At 41.7% G+C, this 23,711-nt stretch overlaps 2 protein-coding genes across 3 annotated transcripts in view; one reads left to right on the forward strand and one right to left on the reverse strand.

Moving 5' to 3' along the window:
- Positions 1 to 1,580: 1,580 nt before the first annotated feature.
- On the reverse strand, positions 1,581 to 14,831 carry mocs3 (molybdenum cofactor synthesis 3). The gene is made up of 13 exons (XM_083791632.1): positions 14,609 to 14,831; positions 13,125 to 13,248; positions 12,148 to 12,240; positions 10,373 to 10,493; positions 8,707 to 8,795; positions 8,474 to 8,628; positions 7,935 to 8,043; positions 7,108 to 7,170; positions 5,741 to 5,904; positions 5,160 to 5,207; positions 4,320 to 4,416; positions 3,340 to 3,447; positions 1,581 to 1,746 (listed from the first exon to the last, which is right to left on the reverse strand). Exons 1-13 carry the CDS (start codon positions 14,699 to 14,701, stop codon positions 1,589 to 1,591), a joined length of 1,422 nt encoding a protein of 473 aa, XP_083647758.1. The 5' UTR covers positions 14,702 to 14,831; the 3' UTR covers positions 1,581 to 1,588.
- An 825-nt stretch (positions 14,832 to 15,656) lies between these two features.
- Positions 15,657 to 23,711, forward strand: part of ttc7b (tetratricopeptide repeat domain 7B) — a 49,280-nt gene continuing 41,225 nt past the window's right edge. For both annotated transcript variants that reach the window (XM_083792646.1, XM_083792647.1), the window contains exons 1-3: positions 15,657 to 15,914; positions 22,217 to 22,371; positions 22,816 to 22,891. In XM_083792646.1, the coding sequence (XP_083648772.1) occupies positions 15,794 to 15,914; positions 22,217 to 22,371; positions 22,816 to 22,891 (352 nt within the window). In that variant the 5' untranslated portion in view covers positions 15,657 to 15,793. The remainder of the gene's footprint in view (positions 15,915 to 22,216; positions 22,372 to 22,815; positions 22,892 to 23,711) is intronic.

A 23,711-nucleotide genomic window follows, 5' to 3' on the forward strand; every position in this document is an offset into this window, starting at 1 on the left:
TCCCGGGACTTGTAGTTCTTTATTGTCTTCGCATCAGTGTGATTCCACGTGTGGGCAGGAACGTTGGAACTACAGTCCGTGAAAAGGCAATGGCGCCTCCCATGGGCCCTCGGAGCAACGCGCATGCCCCTTTCTTTTCCGTTATTTGAACTTGTGCATACAAAAAAGGTTTTTTAGTCCAGTCCCACCACGTCCTCCTTCGCAGTGAACTACCGAGATTTGTTTTCCTCACTCTGTTACACTTGTTATTAAAAGTAAAATGTAACTCACACATAAAAGTACTCATTATTTTATACAGAGTCAGAGAATTGGCACCATTTTACAATCATGTTGGATTGGATTTTATTTTTAATAAGTGACGCATTCATGTGTTCATTACTTTGCAGCTGCTGATGAAGGTGGAACTACTTTTAATTGATGTGCTTGCTGGGAAACTTAACCTGGATTGGGGGAAGGGGGGGTGACAGCGGAGGGATGACAGAGGGTGACAGCGAAGTGACAATTTAATGGCATATATAGAACTGGTCAAAGTCAAACATTTGCCAAATTGTCAAATAAAATTGAAAAGAGAATGTTTTGAAAATATTTTCACAATATTAATTACTGGAGTCAAACAAAATGTGATGCCTCAACTTCAAACCTGGGCTCCCACAGAGTTAGTGTCGAAGTGTCCTTGAGCAAGACACTGAACCCCTAATTGCTCCTGATGTGCTGGTTGGTGTATTGGATGGTTTCCGCCACCATGTGTGTGTGAATGGGTGAATGTAATGCACAATCTATGTAAAGTGCCTTGAATAAATGCACCATTTACCCTGTTCCAATGTAATTTGATAATGTGCGGCCTGAAAAGACCATTGAGCTAATGTTGTTTCGTATTAATAATTTAAATGTCACTTGGTTGTTCTTTTTTTTTGTTTCGTTTTTTGTGGTTGTTTACCTCACAAGTGAGAGGTAAATAAACCATGTGAAAAGGTCATTTCTCGTGCTGGCTATTTCTTCATTCATATTGTAAGTAGTGCTGCAGGCTTTCTGCTTTTGCAGATTTTCTTTTCTCTTAGAAAATGGAAATAATGAAGTAAAAAATGTTGAATAGAAATATAACCTTATAGCTACTTAAGATTTATAGTTTGATTTATAACCTGATACTCAATACTTCTATTAATACTATTCTATTTAGGGAAAATAAATGTTTGTGTACATTTTTTTAAATCTCTACAAGCTCAGTGACAGATTGTGAGCTTGTAGATCAGGTATTTGTGTACAGGGAAAAAGAACCAAGACCAAGAACCGAGCCAAAGTTCGAGTTTACAAAGTATTGAGGGTTTAAGTCTGGAAATGTCTGAAAACACGCATTTAACATGAATCCAATATGTAGTGGGGGTCCCTGCTTCATCTCTCTTCAGCTAAAGGGTCCTTGACCTGAAAAACGTTGAAGACCACACAGGTCAATGAAGTATAGGGTTTAAGTGGTTTAACAAATCTAGACAGGGAAAACATAGGACGGTCAGGATCACAAAATATAAAAAAAACACAAGACTACGAGACATATACAGTATAAAGTAGCTTTATTCCAAGTAGCTTGAGCAAGCTAATACTGTGGAAACGAGGGGTCTATCTTCAGCGCCCAGGCCGCTAGACCCCCGCTGATGTCTTTGGCAACAATCTCCTCCAACTCCGATCCACTCATCTTCTCCAGAACCTGCACTGCCTTCTGGGAGTCATTCCCCAGTTTGCAGATCACAAAGACTGTGGAGTTAAAAACAGGCCCAAACCGCACCAATGATTCGCCATGCAACCCCTTGCAACCAAACAGTTGCGAGTAGTTGCATGGGGGTGCATACTTAGTTTAGACTAGTCATTGGTTAGACATGGGTTAAGGTTAGGTTTAGGTGTGCTGCCCCGTGGGAGGTTAGGTTTAGGGTCAGGGTTTGAGATAGGTTGTAGTTGTAGGACTAATGACTGGTCTAACCAATGACTAGTCTAAACCAAAAACTGTCTAAACTAAGTACTGCACCCGTTGCATGTAGTTGCATGAAGGATGAAACCATTATCCCCAATTGCAGTTGCAAGGAGTTGCATTGGTGTTTAGACTGGTCATTGGTTAGACAAGGCATTAGTCCTACAACCTATTTCAAACCCTCACCCTAACCCTAACCTCCCAAGGGGGCAGAACACCAAAACCTAACCTTAACCCTCTCCCAACCCTTAAACGCACCCCTCAACAACCTTAATCCGGTCGTGTTAACGCACCCCTCAACAACCTTAATCCGGTCGTTTTAACGCACCCCTCACCAACCTTAATCCGGTCGTTTTAACGCACCCCTCACCAACCTTAATCCGGTCATCTTAACGCACCCCTCACCAACCTTATGTCTAACCAATGCTATGTCTAACCAAAGGATGCCTCCCGTGACGGGTCCTTAAAACTGTTTTGTGGCAAGGAGTTGCATTGGTGTGGTTTGGGCCTTACATACAGAAGAGGCAGGATTAACTACATGAACCCTAGTTTGCCTAGTTCGCCCCAAGATTCTGCAACAAATGGCTGATCTACAAGCTCAAAACATGTCATGTTGTTGTGAGCTTGTAAATCATGCTATTTTAGATCTGCAGTCTGGCAAAAAAACAAATAACGAAAAAAGAAAAACCGGATGTAGAGTGAAACTAAACGAGCACTAATGTCCGCATGCCATCCTAGGAAAAACAAAAACTGCATACTGAGTATGTTGTCTCAGTAATCGAAAAAAGAAAATTAAAGTGAATCCACACACGCTGCCCAAAGAAACAGGCTAGGACAAAGTTCCAGTTCCAAAAGAAAACAAAATGTATTTACATAGTGCCCAAAGGAGTCTCAGCAATCAACCATTTTAAATCCCTTAAATTAAAGAACTATCTTCAGTCTTTATATGAAACATATGTGCTCTGTGCGGGGAGACACAGAAGATGATACTGAATGATCCAACACACATTCTGAGTGCAGGAGTTGAGGTCCTGCCATCATGCATATCGTTATAATAAATAATAATAATAATAATAATAGTAAAAAATATATGGTGTGTGTGTGTGTGTAACAGTAGCAGATCTACTGTGTCGCTTCGCGCCACATTTCAAGCTCTTAGATCTGCTAATTTGATACTTTCATGTGACGCTGTAGTATGATCTAGGTCTTCTAGGACACGAATTCATGAAAAGAAAAAACACAAAAAGTTAAAATTTGGCGTTTCTGCCCGACATCAACAAAGTGGACCCGCAATGAGTCCATTTGTACACTCTCAGAGTTATGGGCGTGCTTGATATGTAACCACTGACCGGCATGGAAGAGGCGTTTTGACGCACCATTACCTGGAAGCTGGTGGTCACCTGACATCTGCTGCTTCAACTGGACGATCCGTTCCTTTAGTAACTGGACATGTTCACTTTTACAGTCTTCTAGACTTGACAGCGGAATGTCTGGGCGCCATATAGGAAAAAAGACTACATAAACACAGCAAAACAAATAGGCATAGCCATGAAAATGATATTCACCGAATACAAAATGGAAACTAAACAAACACAAATATCTATCTATCTATCTATCTATCCATCCATCCATCCATCCATCCATCTATCTATCTATCTATCTATCTATCTATCTATCTATCAATCTATCTATCTATCTATCCCCTATAAACCAGGGAAGATATTAGGCTTTAGGCTGAGCCACTCTGCTATATACTCTATCTATCCATGTATCTATCTATTCGTTCGAATCTGCCAGTGCAAAAAAGATATAGCCCTCTGCAGATTTGTTCTGACCCCACTCGGTTGTGATTGCATTTTCCTGCCCCGGAAGTTAGTCAGGGGGGTGGGTTTATCACAGGAGGCATTTATTTTTTAATTGCCCCTTGGAAATGCATGTTCCATTCACACACAGATTCCAGACTAATATCTACGCAGTGATATTAATACATGTTTTTATTATAATCTTGAGAAAATGATAATGTGAGTATCAGTGTGTAGTGTACTGTACGTTAGTCGTTGATCACTTTCCTTTCAACCTGTTTGAGCTCAATGGGTGAAAAACCATAATAACTAGATAAAGTGCCCCTCGGGGCACAGGTCTCCACCAGGGCAGGTCAGGTTGTGGCCTCTTGGTGGCGCTATAATAGGCCAATGTGAAAAGGGTGCAATTTCTTCTTACGCCTTGGATGGCAATTGGATGATTTGTGGCATTTTGTTCCAAAAATGAACACATTGCATCACAGTACGATGTGAGCTTGTATATCATCTATTTTCACCACTCGTTGTCAAGTACGTATATACGGTCCATGTCAGAAGGATACTCAGGGAGGATGGTAGGTGGCATATATCCACCTCCACACGGGGGCGCACATCCAGCAGCAGATGGGTGGCAGCTGTGTCCCTTATGGATTTATACTCCTGAAAGTAAAATAGGGCAGTATGTTTACCAGCGATATGAAGTACTTCATGAACGTACTTCAGAAATTGTGTGGCTTATGACTATAAATGCAACATTACATTTATCACTAAAGGCCAGTCCACACCAATGCAACTAGTCGCAACTTGGCAAAAGGTTGCAAGAAATTGCAGCGTCTGAATTGACCAGTTGCAGACCGGTGCAACTTGGAGATAATGGTGGCAAGGTGTTGCAAGGAGTTGAAGTTGCAACTGGTTGCGTTATACGAATCATTGGTGTGGACTGGCCTTAAGGAATACTTTTGTTAAGTCTGTGATGGGCAGTTTTTCAGATTTCAGTTTCATTACAATATAACAAGTATAAAAAAAAATGGGTGGAGGTAAGATGAAAATGTCATTACATATCTTTTCCCCAAATCACGGGAAGCAAAGCTCGAGCCCTTTTTGCACAATAATGACTTAATGACTCAGCTAGTTTGAAAGCTCCAATTCTGCAGAAACCCCAATCCTCTCTACCGCTGCTGCTTTCTGGGCCAAATAGAAACGTGTTATTCTTTCCCATAGAATATCGACGGGCAGCATTTTAAAGTCATTTCCCATTTAGGGCTGGGTCACCACAGGGAGATGCAATCAGGAGTTTATGAATGCACGCACAGAAAAAAGCGAGAAAATTGAGTGCAATCATACAATGAACATGGCTAAATAGGAGTGAGTCACGCTATATACGCTGTGCCGTTGGGCTGTACCTGCACTGTGACCCTCTGATCTCCGGAGAGCAGGTTCAGGCGGCGGCACTGGAACAAAGGTTGGAAGCAATAAGAGAACTTTCCTATGATTAGGAGTAAATTACACAGGCTTTTCTATCAGATCATGGCCAAGTCCACTTGACACGAGGAACATTTCTTATCGCCGTAATGTGTACATAGCTCGGTTTCGAGAGTGCATGACATGAAATCACATACTATTTCTTGGAGGGGTCGTTATACCGAGGGAGAATCAGGCCTTGAAATAACAAGTCCTCAATCACCATGCCGTTAAGAGTCGCAGACGAGAATCTACTCAATGATAAAAGAGATATCACATTGTCTATGTCGGGTGGAAAAGAAATTGTCCAAAACTGTTACTTTTCAGGATTAAAAAAGAAAAAGCTAAAGTAGCAGATCTACAAGCTCGATTCGAGCCGTGTTTCGAGCTTGTGGTCTGCTACTAGTATGATCGAGTCGGGCATTAATTTATGAAAAAACACAAGAAGTGTAGAATGTGTGTAGAATGTGGAGATAGGGGGTTTGTGCACGACAGCGTCGGTATGTGACCCGACTGGACTGACCTTATCGGTGGCTGCCGTTCCACACAGGACCTCGTAGTCGCCCAGCTGTGTGACGGTGGGTCTCTCTCCGCACACGGCACAGCCAGCCTGCTTGGGCCGAAGCTTTATGGGTCTCACCCGGGTGTCGTGGGCATCAAATATGAGCAACTGTTGGCCACAGGAAGCTAGCAGGCCTGGTCAAGGAAAGGGTGTTTTCTTCTTCTTTTTTTTTTATGAGTTATTCAGGGGCTGTGGTTGGAACGTCTCCCAGCAGCGTGTTTATTTACTAATGTACAGTGGTGGGAAAATGTACTCAAATGTTTTACTTAAGGAGAAGTATCAATACTGCAATGCAGAAATACTCTGTTACAAGTAAAAGTTCGGATTTCAAAATGTAGTAAAAGTACTAGTATTGGCTTCAAAATGTATTGGCTTCAAAATGTACCAAAAGTAAAAGTACTCATTATGGAGCATCATGTCCCATTTCAAGTTATCAAAAATCATTTGAAAACCGCCGATCTACAAGCTCACAATGTGCCGCATTGCAACGCAATGTGAGCTTGGAGATCAGCTATTTTCAAATGGCCAAAATGTATATAGGGCTACTGAAGTCTACAAAGTTACTAGTAGCGAAGTTTTTAAATAAATGTAGTAGAGTAAAAGTTTGGATCTGAGATGTAGTGGAGTAGTAGTATTGGAAATGATATATACTCAAGAAAAGTTGAGAAACAAATGGAGCCGTACAGGCCGGTAACTGAGAGTTTCCACACTTCCATGTGAGGGCCCTTGAAGTTAAAAGGTCTGAGAACCAGTGCTGTACAACAGCAGAGTAACATTCACATTCATTCGGTTGGAAAACAGGTATTATTTTCCTTGGCCGATGATTCCCTGGCTGATGCACACAGAGCCACTTGTTAGCCAGGTTTAACACAACACAGGACAGGACATGCCTTTTATCTGGTGATGATGTGTCTCTCCATGTTTACAGAACAAACGTTATTTTTTGTTTTTTTGTAACCACAACCCATCTGCTGCATCAGAGATGTTTTTTAAGGTTTATGAAACAATAGGCCACAACAGTCAGTAACACAGACAAAAGTATTCCTCCGTCCTCACTCTGTTTGGTTCTTTATATCTGATATGAAAAACACCACTTCCTTCCCTGGAACCTGTGACTACAATGGAATCTCAATCTGCACAGTTCATTCATGCGGCCATTCAGCCATTCATTCATTCAGCCATTTATTCATTCATTCAGCCATTCATTCATTCCGCCATTCATTCATTCAATCAGCTGCGTGACTCATTAGATGCACTGTGACACAATAAGAGGGCGTAGTACAAGCGTGGGTGTAGCGAGCGGAACAGCCAAAAGCAATCAAGGATACAGCCACGTCCAGACGCAATCTTGAGCACCTCCAACGCTTGGAAGCAGCCCATTATCCCAGGAACTAAAAGGAAAATTACAACAATTATCATCTCAAAAGGAAACTGTACTTTAAAAAAAAATACGTTAAATTAGCTTATGGGAAAGTAAAGTAGTAAGGGCGTGACATCAAACTTATAGTGTCCAAAAGACACATGCATACACCAGAACATTTCTTCTTACGGACAGTGCAGAATTATAGAAATGTCAACCACTCAACCTGAACTTGTGTCGCACACTTATTTATATGGTCCAAAAAACACAGAATCCAGATTTATTCCATGAGGTGCTGGAATTAATCTGGTTTAGTGCATTTAATCAGATGCAAGTCTCCTAATGTTTCAGAATGCTATTAACCACGTACGTCCTTCTTTCGTATTAGGAATAGTATAGCTGATAGCACATATAAAAAGTCAACAGGTCAAAATGCATGGCACGTACTGCAATTTTCACTATTTCTTTAAGGTTTTAGTGACATTTATTTTATTTTATTTTGAAAAATAGCAGATATAGAAGCTCATAGCGCACCACTTCGTGCCACAAAATGAACTTGTAGATCTGCTACTTTTGAAGAATCGTGAAAGTTTTTGCAAATCTTTGAATATATATATTTTTAACTCAAATCTTTGCTAGTGCTCCCTGGAGCAAAAAGTTTTGAGATGGGGATCGGCGTTCAAATACATTCTGGGGGTCCTTGAGATAAAAAGGTTTGAGAACCACTCAATAGCAACATAGATTTTTTATTTATTTAATCGGCCTCAGCCTCAGGTCTTGATGGGTCCAACTTACCAACTCCTAAAACACCTCCATCAGAACAGTTTGTCACCGTCTCTGGAGGAGGAGGCACTGGATACAGACACCTGTAGCACGGCCCGCCACCGTAGTTGTACACACTCAGCTGTAAACACACACGCACGCACACACACACACACACACACACACACACACACACACACACAGTGTAAGAGAAGAGAAGAGAAGAGAAGAGAAGAGAAGAGAAGAGAAGAGAAGAGAAGAGAAGAGAAGAGAAGAGAAGAGAAGAGAAGAGAAGAGAAGAGAAGAGAAGAGAAGAGAAGAGAAGAGAAGAGAAGAGAAGAGAAGAGAAGACCAGAGCCAGTTGAAGAGAAATGTTTTTCTAACAAAATAATAATAACGGTGATTAAAAACAAAATGTAGGAAACAAAAAAGAAACAGGATGTTTAGACGCGACCCATAAAAATGGCTCCCAGTGTCTGAGAAACACTGTTCTAGATGGCCGCACCATGACAGAAAAACGACATTACAGATGCAGTGACACACATGACCGCTACGGCGCTACAGCAGTGTACCTGGCCCTCCATTCTCAGAGCGCTGGCGGACACCAGAGGCTTGCCGGCGAGGACACACGCGTCATTAACCAGGTAGCGAGTGGGGACGTTGTCCGAGCAGTCAGCCACCATGTCATATATGTTGGTCAGTGAGGTCAAGGGGTCACGTTCATGAGCTAAACCATGTACTACAGTACATTTCAGACAGACAGACAAACAGACAGACAGACAGACAGACAGACAGACAGACAGACATGTCATAGGATACTGTTGAATGAGTTGCAAGGCGTTCTCTGAAGTCAGCTGGAGGTGATATGGAATACATTCGACAGTAGAGTTCAACCTGGAGAGAAAAAGAACACATTTGTGGCTTAACCCACGATAAAAAAAACTAAAACATAATAACCTTTATATTCGTGGAAAAGTCAGGGTTGCATAATCAACTAAATTATCACTAATTGTCTGGTTGCTGAGATCTGCTTAATAACTGCCTGCCTGGGACAAGGTAGAACTGACGGTATTCAGAGAAATAGCACCCTCTTGCGGCTCCATCTATATGGCGTGCACAAACCACAGTGGGCTACTTACTGTGAGGGCGACAGTCAGACATCTCTAAAATGACATGTTATGTTTACACAATATTTGCAGACTGTGGGGTAAAATATACACAACCAAATATAACCTGTGGGCAGACTGGAAAGCGCCAGCTTACATTGCATGAGCAAACTCGATGATTATTATACATATTGACCATTCAGTAGCTCCATCCAACTAACTACCACGAGTATGGTTATTTTCATGAACTGTGCTGTTTTGGTACAACAGAGTATGTTTTGTAAAATAACATTTTTGGACCAATCATCTTTGTCACAATGCATGTTGTAGGTCGCCTGTTTCCGTAATTGTATGTTTTTGGATGACAAAGTATGCAGTCCCTATGGAGACCGCAGTGGGGACACCAGCACATACTGTATCTAGGGAAACAAAGTTCAGAGTGAGTCTACAATGCCTCTGTCAAAAGTGTTGTTTTTGGCAGCAAATTTTGATTTTAGTTTTAGTCATAGTCACTTGAATAGTTTTCATATAGTCACATTTTAGTCACCTGGAAATCTGGAATGTGTGTCTAGTTTTAATCGACTAAATATCATAAGATTTTAGTCGACTAAATCTACAGGTGATTGGGTTGACTAAAATGTATTTTGGAGGGCCTTGATGCCGTCATAATGGCTGATTTTACACGTATTGAAAATCTACAAGCTTGTAGATCTGCTATTTTCAGCATGCAAACCAAGCGTAAAATGACTTATTACCTCTTGTCTTGTTTTTATTTCTTGACAAAATCGACAGTATATTTAGTCTTAGTTTTAGTCATCATGTCTTAGTTTTCATTTAGTTTCCATTTAGTTTTCGTCAGTGAAAAAAGGTAGTCGACAAACATTTTTCGTCATAGTTTTAGACGGCAAAAACAACACTGCTCAGCTCCTGTATGGCTCGGAAACATGGCTCATAACAGTCTGGCGACCAGCCAGGCTAATGGAATATCTTAGATTTTTCTTTGATCTCTTTATGAAAATACTAGGGAAAGAAATTGAATTTAGTTTTAATGAAAACTTTGAAATAATAATTAAAAAACAAAATGTAGGAAAACAAGAAAATAAAGAGATCCATAAAAATGTGTCTGCGACCCAGTGTTTGGCAGCCGACAGGGCCTTGGACTGACCCAGGGTCAGCGCTCTGTGACTAGGCTACAATAACATTGTTGGCTGTAGTGTGGTGATTGCAGGTTCCAGATCAGTTTACCTCCTGGCAGCGCGGGCAGCCGACAGGGCCTTGGACTGACCCAGGGTCAGCTCTCCATGACTAGGCTACAATAACATGGTTGGCTGTAGTGTGGTGAGTGCAGGCTCCAGATCAGTTTACCTCATGGCAGCGCCGGCAGCCGACAGGGCCTTGGACTGACCCAGGGTCTGCTCTCCGTGCAGGACCTGTCTGTGAAGATTACTGAGCTCCACCTCGTCGTAGTCCAGCAGCCCCAGGCGACCTGGCCGTCAAAACATCACAGAATATTTACCACACCGACTTGTGCCTAATTTATACTTAAAGATGGAGTGCTGTGATGTTTCTGTTTTGTATGTGTCTATGGAGTTAACATTACTCTAATAGACCCCCAGGTGTGGTTAGGGTTAGAATATTGAAATATGTCTTCCCTGTGTCTTTTTGGTTTCTCAAAAGGCCCAATCGAGCCCCAGTAGGGTCAAATCGAAATGACAGTGAGCTGTGGGTGGTGGGTGTGGCAACATAAAAACATCATTATAATACTTTCTGTACACTATAAAAAAAAATCTTTCTCCTAGTATAATCATAGTACCTACCTAATGATCATGTTTTAGGGGGGAAGAAAATCACGGCACTCCCTCTTTAATTCCACGCCTCCCTTCAACTTGCTACCCGACGCGACGGAAGGTGTACCCAGCGCAGATGCCTTCCCAACACTTACCGCCACCGCTGCGGTAGAGAGCTACCTTTAGTTATATGCCAGTGTTGCACAGGGAAATAGCAGATCTAAAAGCCCACAAAGCTTGCAGCACAACGAGTCGTGACCTTGTAGATCGGCTATTTTCAGTGCCGTGTGTAATGAGATAAGTGATCAGGTCTGTAAATAAATATTAATAACACACCACAATGTGGTGTGATGACAATATAATCAGCCAATAGATATACATCACATGTTATACATATAACAGCGGGATCAGAAGTTATGCAGCCGCTGTTTCCTGATTTTTAAAATAGTATAATATACAAAACAAAACACATTGAATATGTAGGCTGTACTTGTGTTGAAAGGACAACTTTTGTTTTTTTCAACCAAGGCATTCGAGCATGGGCCTAAATATGTATTTTTTTACAAGATATTATGGCGATTTCTTTTTTTATTATTTACTATAGTCCGAATAGATCTCAGGAAATTACATCTGGCCACAGAAGATCACAGGATCTACTGATTGTGAAACAACCTAAAACATGAACCTTGGTTGAAAAAAACTAGTTGTCCTTTAATTGAAATTTACTCGAACGATCCAGTAGAGGGAGCTCTCATACAAGTGTGACAAGATACTTCTGTCATGAGAGGCTTGTTGCTGCAATAGTTATATACAGTACATTAACATTATATATCTCTGCTGTCTGGAAGAAACCACCTAACTCCAACATGTAAATCTTTCAGGAAATGAAAAAAGAAAACATCCAGCTCAAGTGGAGTTAGGAGGTTTTTGGAGCGCTTTTGTTTTTAATACTTTTAATTGGTTCAATATTTTTTAACCAACACACAGATGTAAAGGGTGTTCAATGGCACTAATAAAAATAAAAATAAAAGTTGACTAAACGGTTAGATGGTTTGGCAGATAGTTTGAGGATCCAATGTAGTTAGGAGGTTTTCACCACAGCAAAGCACTTTTGTAATACTTTCCATTGGTTAAATATTCTTTAATCAACACACAGACGTAAAGGGTGTTCACTAGCATTGATTTATGAAGTTAGTTAGTTAGGTGGTTTCTTTTTCTTTTTACAAAATACTAGTTAAAACATCCATAATCAGCATCCTATTAGAAATTAGATTCTCTAAAATCGGGATTGGGTCCCGATTGGCATGGGACTCGGGCTCTACTAGCCATCAAGTGGATGGATTGGATTCCTACCAATCCCAGCTGCAGCGAGGTATTGTACCAGTGGACAACCCAGTCCTCCACAGCCCACCACCAGCACTGAGGTCTTGGACAGGTTCAGCTGACCTGCACACAATCAACATTCATAAATATGAATTTAATTTGAATACATTATAGGACCACAACGAAAAAAAACAAGCCCTCTGGGCCTTGCCTTTTTGTGCTGTCCTTTTATCACCACTGTATAATCTTACAAATTGTACTTTTTTGCAAACTGGCAGTATTCAACAACTCCTAATCAGACGAAGGAGGAGCCAGGCCCAGAGGCAACCCACAGCGCCAGGAGCCTCTTAGTGTCGCCAACATCTCAACAGCCATCTTCCCCATTTGACTGTTTCGTAGTCTTGCAAGAGACACTGTAGCATGCCACTTGGACACAGGCCGGGGTCTGATCAGCCTTGGTCGGGTCGCCTGGACGAGGGTGTCTGTTGTAAGACCCAGAAACACCCAACGATTCCAGGTTTACAACACTGATGATGTGTCCAAGTTCATGCATCAGTAGATGTTTAATTGACTGTTGCCAAGGGGATACATTTAATCTTGACAAATTTTGTGTCAGATCCTGTGTCTAGGTGAGACATGATGAAGAGCCGTGAGGCTCGAAACGTCATGTCCCTGTGGTGAGAAAATATATACTTAAGCCTTTGGAGCTCAGTCCAGTGTGCAGACCTTACTTTCTTTCTAGGTGAGACATGACCTTTGACACGATCTAAATGCCTCAATAGAAGAGCAGGGAGACAAAATGCAATCACCCCGAGTTATACTGTATTAACAACATACTCTACCATAAGGATTAGACAAAATGACATGTCATTCATTAAGTTAGCCTTATTTTACACTTTCAATAAAAATGTTTTAAAACCAGTTTTCTACCAGCTCCAGTCAACCAAGTAGTCTAGAATAGTTTTAAGTGGTTAATAGAGATCCAAATCAAACAGTAACCAGCTGACCTTGTACGCCCAGCTCTGGCAGCAGCAGCTGTCTGCTGTAACGCAGGATGTCCTCGTTGGAAAGGACAGCTTTGGATTCCAGAGGTTTTAGGGTCGTCACTCTGTCGTGAAGCTCCATGTCGCTCTGTAATAGACATAGAGAACACCGGGTTAACAGGCCAACGTCGATAAACTTGCCGTGTTATTTGTCATACATAATATAATATAATAAGTTTGGTGTGGGTGCTCATTGGCCCATTAATGATAGGGTATGTGATTTCATGTTGTTACAATACGTGTTAAAGTGTTCTATATTACGATAGTACTCATTGCTTTGTTCAGTAATATGAGTTCTCCCGTCTCTCCAGCTCTTGCTCCTGCACTGTCTGCATTGAGTGACCTCGATACATGGCATGGGTTGACACTAAGGTCTCAGAGGCACTTGCCCAGCGGGCAAGTACAGGTCATGTTATACTTGCCCAAAGGTCATGCCCACTTGCCCACAAAGTAAATCCTCCATTATAAAATGACAATTACTGTTCAATTAAACACTTTTTTTTCATTAACATCCTATGGCAGGCTAAATTGTCAAAAATGTCAACCTTTCCTTATGCTTTAAGTAGCATGTAACATGTCAAACTAGAGGGTTTTAATGATTCTGAATCCATTCCAAGCATTAGTTTTGCACAAAATACACTCCTTGGGCTAGAAACGGCCATAGACACCATGGCAAATATGATGAGGTCAGCAGATGCTGGTCAGAACCAAATGCACCCATTTGGTTCCATTTGTAAACTCTCAAGAGTTAAATTTACATTGATTTTACAATATAAATTTGGGTCCCAGAGATATAAATGCCATACATGGGGGTCTGTAGACTAATAATATGCATGTCAAACTGGGGGTCCTTGAAATTAAAGGGGTTGAGATGAGAATCACTGCTAGAGCCATATAAATCTCTTATGGGGATCCCTGGCATATCGTTTGAAATGGGGGTCCACGGGCTAATTTGTGTCAATTTGGGGGTCCCTGACGTTAAAGAGTTTGGGAACCACTGTCGTAGATGTCATGTATAGATATAGATGTAGAAAATGTCAAATACATCTACAAGAGTCTAAATCGTAGGCTAGTTAGTAAATATATAGGCAGAACTACAGTACATTATAAATAATGTACTGTAGGTCTGCTTTTATATATCACTGTCTGTGAAGTATACTCTGTAAAGTATACTAAACTTTAGCCCCGCTCGGAACCATCCGTAAAGTTTTTTTGGATGTTACTTTATGAAAAGAGCTCAACCGGGGGTACCGAGAGGGGCTAAACTTTACTAAAGTGCTGGAGAGACAGATGGACCCCTGTCACTGAACATTGAACAAACACTGATTCTATCAGAATATACTGCTTTAAACGTTTGACATTTAAGTTAAATAAATTGCGGTTCTCTATTTACTGTCCGTGCTTCTCTAAATTGTTACATTTTGTTTTGTTACGATACTGTACTGTACCTTTTCTAACTGAGACAGTTTCTTTTTCAGGGCATCAATCTCTTTCTCTTTCTCCATGAGTTGTGCCTTTAGGCAACACATCTCTTCTGCCATCGCTGCTATCCAACACAAAGGAAACACGCACAGATATGTAATGAATAATTATAAAAGGGTATAGGGATCAAACTAAGATGTTTTTATTGCAAACGTGACTGCAGTAACAGCAGCAGTGTGTTAATGTTGATATCCATCCCTATAGCAATGTGCTGCTCACTTCCTGGTTCCCCACAAAGAGTATATTGAAGAAGGAGCGGTCACACAGACGTCAGACAGTGTAGCCAGGATAAAAGAGAAAGAAAGCCAGGATTCAGGAGCCTGATGTTTGATGGCATGGCACGGGCACCTGTTGGACAACACTATATGTTTGGATTATAAATAGATGCAGTTTACAAGAGATCCGAAAACAACGAGTGATGTATCTGTAATGTCTTCTATTTTCATAGAACTTGACCGTCTTGACGGATGGGTCCTCTCCAAATGTGGAAGGAGATGATCACGTGATAACGTTACAACAGAATTGGTGGCTTATTGAATGTTGTGCCTTCAGGGGTCGTTGGTAGCTAAGCAACACAACATGATCATTTGATGTACAAATACTGTATACATGCATTGATTGCCCAGTGCCCACAAGTGTAAAGTAAACAAACAGGCCAGGTGCGTTCGGATATGCGCACATTGTCGTAATTAACAGCCTAACATTTCAGAATCGACATAGTTGGTGGAATGGAATCTTTAGGTAGGGTAGGTTTTTGATGAATTGAACAAGGTGGACCTTAGTTACATCTTTTGAAACGCTTCATTAATATGTTTGTTAATCGATTCGCCATTATGTTACCAATATGTTACCAATAATCATATGCACAACACAACAGCACAACTGTAAAGGACACATACTGCCACCTACTGAACGGAACATTCTATTACATCTACAACAACGCCTGCTGCTTCCCTGTGTAGCAAAAAACAATACCCCATAAGCCGGGAGGATGCTGGCGCTGTGATTGGCTCGTGCGTTGTCAGGGCGACGCGCCACAGCCCCGCTGGTCTATGGGACCATGTAGCGTGTAGCTTCTCTCCTCAGTGGATCATCATCAGCCTCCAGGTGTGTTGTTCTGGTCCACAAACAACAACAACAACAACACCAACATGACTGCGAGGAAGTCTGGCTCGCGGCTGGACAACGAGATCGAGCGGTGTCGCTCAGAAGGACAATGGGACAAAATACCGGAGCTGGTGCGACAGCTGTCAGCTAAACTCATATCGAACGGTGAGTGAGACTCACTTTATTACTGTTGTGTTGGTTCATTGAGTCGTGAGCGCCACCGGCCGGAGGCCTGGGTTCATGATACCCAGAGCCTCGGTGTTTCCTGGCCGCCTGGAGCCCGGCTTGGTCGAGTGCTACTATAGTTCCGTAGCTCCATAGCCAGTACCATACTGCCGGTCACGACGGACGTTTTTGGGGCTGTTTAATTATGAACCTTGGTCCTAGACACCTCCCGTGGTGTTTGGTCTGTGGCGTCTTTGTTTCCCCACGTCAGAGCCATTGGGTACTGTTTTGACAGCATACTTGCTTAATAACAGACAGTAGTTTAGTTCATTGGCGTTAGGTGGCTAAGCTACATGCTAGCTAGCTGTCAAACTGGGCATGATGGTGAATGGTGGAGTAAACCATGCAATTACACAGCACAATATAGTATTATGTACCAGAACCTATGACCAGAACAGAAGTGATTAGCGTTTTACTGCTGTGTACTGTCTGCATGTGCATTGAGTCCTTAATTATGTGATAAATCAGGTATATGAGCTGAGCTTAATAGCTTATACTTTAAAGGTGTTCTGAAGGCATTCCTGATACAGTAATATTGTGTAACTGGCCATTTGTCATACTACATATTTCCATTTGTGACTGACTCTAAAATGATAAATAGAGATAGGAAACATGTGTAATGTTTGGGAAATCTGATTAACGTAGGCTACCATATCTGATATGTGATTAGAACTTTCTCATTTCCACATGCGATCACTTCACATCAGTACAAAGAAAATAGTGTGCAGGTTCTATGTAACCTGTTCTTTGATCAGTTTGGCCTGCACATATGGAACATCGGTCAGTCGGATCAGGGCTAGCCAGGACCTGTTTTTTAAAGATTTGTTTTTGGCTGCCTTTATTGATGGTATCAAGTGAAGATATACAGGAGAGAGAAGGGGAGAGACTAGCCGCAATACCCTCCATTGACTCCCTACTCATCCAAATTGCGATCTGCTTGTATTAAACAACGTTAAACTCAACCACATTGCAGCTCTAGGCCAAGCTTGAATTATCCTCTTTCAATCTGCCGAGCTTGTTTTTCATAAAAATCGACATGTTATGAGCTACTTTCTGTCAAGAAATTCTGTGCAGGTGATTCTTTTTCTAAGTGCTGGAGTTTGGAAGCACTCGTCGTAAGTCACTGAACGGCCTGTACCACCTTTTTCGAATTTGCACATAATGTAGGAGGCAGCTGTCAGTGCGACCCGTTAATAAAAATGAGTGCTTCCAAACTGCAACACTTAGAAAAAGAATCACATGCTTAGAATTTATTGACAGAAAGTAGCTCATATAGTCATATTATAAAATGTCTACAGTGGATTTTTATGAAAAACAAGCTTGGCAGATTGAAGGAGGATAATTCAAGCTTGGCCTAGAGCTGCAATGTTGGTGAGTTTAACATTGTTTAATACGAGCAGATCGCAAACGAAATTTGGATGAGTAGGGAGTCAATGGAGGTTATTGCAACTCTAGATTCATCCCATTATTAAAAAAATCTAGAGTTGCAAATTGCGGCTAGGGAGAGACATGCAGCAAAGGTCATCATGAACGGGACTCGAACATGCAATGCGCTGTCAGGCCAAAGCCTATGTGGCATGCGCCTGGACCACTTGGCCAGCGGGCGCCCACACCAGGTTTTTGTAGTGGAAGTGCAAGCTCCTTTTCTTAAATCAAGTTCCCATCAAATCAAGTTCCCATCCATAAGTTCCTCATTACAACTGAAAGCTGACATAAATCATTGTGATGCCATAATACACATGGATTAAAGCAAAAATAGTCTATCTACATCTACAAGCTCTCATAGATTTTTGTCTCCACCAGGCCGAAGGCATGTGGGGAGAGTATGTTTTGCACTCCGTCCGTCCGTGTGTCCGTCCGTGTGTGTGTGTGTGTCCGTCCGTCCGTTAGTAGCTAATCTCATTCTCGGCCACCGTTAACCCAGTCGATGCCAAATTTTGCACACACACTCCCTGGATGCCAACGATGAACCTCTGCCCCAAACTTTCCAGAACGGCCTGTTATAGCGCCACCAGGAGGCCGCTTTGTGCAAAACAACTTTTTGCACAGTACACCTACATATTTTGTCCAAACATCACGCAAATTGGTACACAGTCTCTCTACAGCCATTCAACGAAACCGGTCTTTCAGATTTCTCAGACTCCATCCTGATTGGTTAAGATTGGCTTCCAAAGTTCACAGGAGTGCTCAGTTTCAAACAAAATGCTGCAAATCATGAACACATCGCGTGATTTCCTTGAAATTGTGCACCCACATTCCCACTAGGCCAGGACCAAATGCCACATGAACAATTTCAACTCAGCCTCAAGGTGGCGCTATAACTGGCCGAAAAGTGTTTTTACCTCTAACTGCACGAATCTGTGGATCACTTTGTATGCCAACTCCCTAGAGGCCAAGGAAAAACCTTTGTCTGGAATTTTTCACATCTGCTCTTTATAGCGCCACCAGGAGGCCCACATATGTAAAACACATTTTCTATTATTACTCCTTCAGATTTTATCCAAATTTCACGCAAATCGGTACACATGATCTCCATAGTCCTGTGATCAACACAGGTTTGTTTGATTTCTCATATTCCATCCTGATTGGCCACGATTGGCTCCTACAGTTTTCAGGAGTAGCAAATGGCCACAACTCGGCAGCGTCCGATTGCGATGAAACTGTGCACGCATATTCCCACTAGGCTGAGGAAGAATCCTGGTGGAGACCTGTGCCGATTGGCACTTTATCTAGTTTCAGTTTGTTTTCTTTAAATATTAGAGCACTTGAAGTGGTAAAACTAGCAATATGTTCAGAAGCATCTTCCATAAAATCTTAATAGTCTCGGTTGGATATTTCCCAAAAGCAAAGGTTAAAGCCTAAAGGGCAGTCCATACTGTCTCCGACCATCGAACTTTTCGTCGGACAGCTCCGGTACAACTACAACATGACGTCACTCGCAACTTCTGAAACGTATTCCTCCGAATTTTTGTTCTGAAAGCTGCACTCCCAGATGTTGTGACACTCCGAACTCTACTTCGGAGAAAAAATTAAAGTCTGATCTTTCCGACGAAAAGTTCGGTGGTCGGAGACAGTATGGACTGCCCTTCAGTCTGTGATTTGATAAGATGGTTGACCATAATGCAGAACAGAACACAGCAGGAACAATATTACTAAAACATCATCATTTTATAAATTGTGTTAATTGTTTAGGAAACGGTGCTAGTGTGGGTAGCTCCTCCCAGTGTGTGTGAGACGAATCACTTACACATTGTTTCAGATTTAATTTTGCTTTAATCTATGAGTACGTCTCTTGCTGCATCTCTTATCTGTTGACCATCTCCGCTCTGCTACCACAACAAATAATAACCTACTGTAACAAACACGGGCGAAATGCTGCTCAGTGACATTGTATGTAGGCATATTTAAGGTCCCTAGTGCACAGTTTTTCAGATTTTTAGCAGCATTTCTCCACCGATTTTACGAAAAACGCATTCAGTCTGCAAGGACCTTTACTACTATAATGCAAGGATGGCAGATTGGCAGGGAGTGCTTTGTTTAGAAGGCCTACAAAAAATCTGGTTCAGAAGGAGTCAACGGTTCTAATCTAATGATAGAAAAGTCACCAAACCTTCATGGAGAAGATAAACAATGAACATAGCTTTTCTGTGTTCCTGCAACAAACCCCACTCACTGGTGGCAACATTGCAGAAAAAAACTGGGGTCACAGAGAGAAAATACAGAAAACGATCTGGTCTTTTTCATATAGTAAAAAAATCTTTGTTTTGTAACCGAAATGGGGCCAGATGATGAAAGGTGACCAGAATGTAGCCTAGTGTCTTTGCTCCATGAAATGAAAGGGAAGGGTCAGTCCACCTCGGTTCCACCTCGGTGTGAATATATATACTGTATCGGGGTCCATTCATTCATTAAGTCGTTGCATGTGAGCCAATGTGATCCCCATTCCCCACAGGTCACTGAACAGGAACCATTTAAAGAGTTTAGCAACTGGATTACTGGTCAGTTCACCTTTTGAGTAGTGCGCGCAGACACGCACACACACACACCACACACACACACACACACACACACACACACACACACACACACACACACACACACACACACACACACACACACACAGACACACAGACACACACACACACACACACACACACACACACACACACACACACACACACACACACACACACACACACACACACGCACACACACACACCACACACACACACACACACACACACACACACACACACACACACACACACACACACACACACACACACACACAGACACACAGACACACACACACACACACACACACACACACACACACAGATCGCACACAGGAGCTTTAGTGACCTGGTTTATACAGTTAATCCTATCCAACCTGGTATGCTAATATTATGCTCAGCAGTATTTTACACACATAGACTTATTTATGGTGGTGGCCTATTATCATTTATATTTATAATCATATTAGATTTAATTAGACTACAGACAGTAAATACAGAAGTTTAAGCTTGCGCCATAGCCATAGTCCTGGCCTGTCGACTTAATTCACACCCCAACATCATTACCACACAACTAATCCATGTTGCAAGGCATGGCCAAATCTTGCAAAATACGGAGTGACATATCAGAAACTAGGAGCAGTGATGTAAATAGGTTTTCAATGTAATGAGCCCCGGGATGCAGGGATGGTCTTTTAGATGAGTCCCAGGGACATTTTATGAGTCCCACTTCAACGACGTTAGGAGTCATATTTTGCCATTTGTACAAATTGCAGCATTTAACTCCCATTTCATTTTATATGGTTATAATGTGGTTATATTCATGTAGAAAACAGAAGAAATTATTATTATAACACTAAAGCTATCAAAATATATTTTTTTAACGTGTATTATTTTTACTGTAAATGCTGAGTACAGTAGTGCATCCCATAGATGCAGAGGTTGTTTTATTGCATCCCTTAACTATAAACTGCATTTTGGGACGCACAATGCACCCTATTTTAATCACTGCGGGAGCCTGGGATTGGGCGAGCTACGCTGTATTTTTTCCATTTGTTTTGCTGTTCTTCACTGTAGTGCTGCCGCTGAGCCCTTTTTTTTAGCTGATTTGCATTGTGTGTACAGTAGCACACCTGTCATGTGTTTATTCAGACACATGCTGTTATTGAGCAAGCTGACGTCAATGAAAATGAAAATGCACAAACTCTTACATGAACACAATTGCGCAGTGTTTCTTTAACCAGTGGTCCTCGGAGCACTTGTGGTCCATAGCATAATTTCAGGTGGCTATGGGAAATGTTTATTCTTTATTTCCTTTTTATAAATATCATGACATTTCTGAACTAATTTGAATAGTGTGGGGGGGGGAAAGGCTGATGTAAAAATATTGACTGCCAAGGGCTTGAATGATACACTTCATTGCACATGGTGTCATGTCGCACGCTAAATTGAGCTAATCTACAAGCTCAAAACGTGTCACAAGTTGACACAACTAACCTGACTTAAAAATAATTGGTCCTTGTGTTAAAAATGTTTGACCCTTGTGTTAAAAATGTTTGACAACAAGCCAAGTAGGCAACCCAAAGTTCATTCGCCATTTCAGCTTAATTTCTATTAGTGACAATGAGAGAGAGGGATAGGAAAGACAGGAGAGCAGAGAGGGATGACCTGCAGCGAAGAGCATCTGGTCAGATTCAAACCCAAGCCAGCTGTGAGAAGGACTATGGCCTTATTTTTATGGTATGTGCAAAAATAGGGCACAATTAAGCATTGAAGCAATTTTGCACAAGAGAGACAGTTGGATTTATTTGCGCATCAATATCCCTCGGGGTGGGGGGGTGCCAGTGAACCCCCTGTTGCTAAGTTCTCCTTCCCTTTTCTCAAACCACCCTCTCAAAATATAGTACAGTACCTACCTCTGCAATGGCACTGCAGACACCTCCATTATGCCTAATTTACAGTATGCTCCGTTGTATGATGGTGTCACACGTCGAAAATGGCCAATGTACTAGGCTGATGATGACGTGACAAAGTATAAATCTGGCTTTGTACCCCTGTGTGTGCCTAGAGTTCACCCATGTATTATCACAAGACTATGAATATGATAGAGAGGTGGATTTGGGCCAAACAAGCTTTTGATCAGTTATGTGCATATATGTTTTATTTGTCAATTATTAGTTATAAAGAGTAACAGTACAATAAACCTGGTGTGTGTGGTGTGTTGTCTAGATGACCTAGGGGAGTTGCTGCTGGGGGAGTATAAGCTTCAGACCTACCTAAAGGAGCACCCCATCAAACAAGGAGCAAGTCCCAGAGGGACCAGACCTAAACTGGTGGAGGTCAAGAAACACCTCATAGCTGCTCTGGACAGAGGAAACCTCAAGGTACGGATTGGAGAGGGAGAGCGTTGAAACACATAATATCCACATGGCCAAAATGGCCATTTTTATTTCACATTTTTGACAAATTTGGTGTCGACAATTATGCAGGCGACATGTTCCGATTTTGAACCACTTTTAACCAAAGCTATGCCACCCATGAGATATCTCGTGTTAAGCTATTCATCTGGTGCCCCTATTTTGGGCATGCCATTAAGCTGAAAATTCTTTAGAAATAGCAGATATATATGCTCACAACACACCGTGTTGCGAGCTTGTCGTTTTTCTTACTTCATTTAGCACTTTTTGACTATCGGTCAAAACAGTAATTGGTGGATTAGAACTCTCCAGATTTGGTGGAGGAAACGGACCCCCACAAAGCCCTCATAACCAACTAACAGCAATAGGATGTGATCACACAAGGTCAATGATGTTGTTTCCGTCTCTCAGGCTGACTACTTGCAGGAGGCCAGCCTGCTGATGGCCAAACTCTGCTACGTGGAGGGAGAGTACAAGGAGGCTTTAGGTAGGTCCTGCACTTTGGCTGCGTAGTCCCAGTTCCAGTTGTCTCGCATAGCCGACGGTCAGAGATCTCTGCCTACTAATACAGTTGGGTGTTAATTTTGTCAACTAAAACCTTGACGAAGATTGTTTGTCGGCTACATTTCTTTTTCTGGAGCAACGGAAGAGCTGTCATGAGTAAACTATAAAGTGGAAGTGGAGCCTTCTCGCCACTTCCGTTTCGTCTTTACAGTCGCGCACATTTATTCTAATATAAATAAAAATCATGTAAGAATATATAGCTTGTTGCTTAGCAGAAATGTAAATAAAAAAATAAGCTCTAAAGATATTTTAAAATATATTCTCGTGAACGGAAGTGGCAGCTTCCTTAATCGGATTTCCGGCCTGCCAATATTTAAAAATGATCAACACTAAAACTAAAACATTTCAGATGACTAAAATATGACTAAAACTATACAGAATTTTATCCAAAAAACTATGACTTAAACTAAATCAAAATGTACTGTCAAAATGAACACTGAATCCAACGATCAACCCAGCCAATGTACTACAGTAAATGGGCTAGGACGGCAGTGAGAACGGCCGCTTAACAAACCTACAGCCGCTGCTTTGAAATTAAATGTATGTCACCGTCCCTTATATGCAGCTTTGCATTGCTACGTTGTATAGGTGGAGATCTCTGAGATTGACTGGCTACGCCTACGTGAGACGCATTATTAGACAAATGTCATTAAATAAATGCACTATTTAATGTCAGTGTAGCAGCAGAAATGGCTGCCTAATCAATGATTCTGTAAATGTATAATGTGAATGAGTCTCGCTGT

This window comes from Protomyctophum parallelum (genome assembly GCF_964188405.1).
Source record: "Protomyctophum parallelum genome assembly, chromosome: 20".
NCBI lineage: Eukaryota > Metazoa > Chordata > Actinopteri > Myctophiformes > Myctophidae > Protomyctophum > Protomyctophum parallelum.

What these genes read in the sequence shown, in the direction of transcription:
- mocs3 (XM_083791632.1), bottom strand. Translation starts at nt 14,701, where the DNA reads ATGGCAGAAGAGATGTGTTGCCTAAAGGCACAACTCATGGAGAAAGAG. An exon ending in AACTGTCTCAGTTAGAAAAG is followed by an intron (nt 13,249 to 14,608) that starts GTACAGTACAGT and finishes TGTCTATTACAG; the next exon opens with AGCGACATGGAGCTTCACGA. An exon ending in GCCAGAGCTGGGCGTACAAG is followed by an intron (nt 12,241 to 13,124) that starts GTCAGCTGGTTA and finishes GATTGTGTGCAG; the next exon opens with GTCAGCTGAACCTGTCCAAG.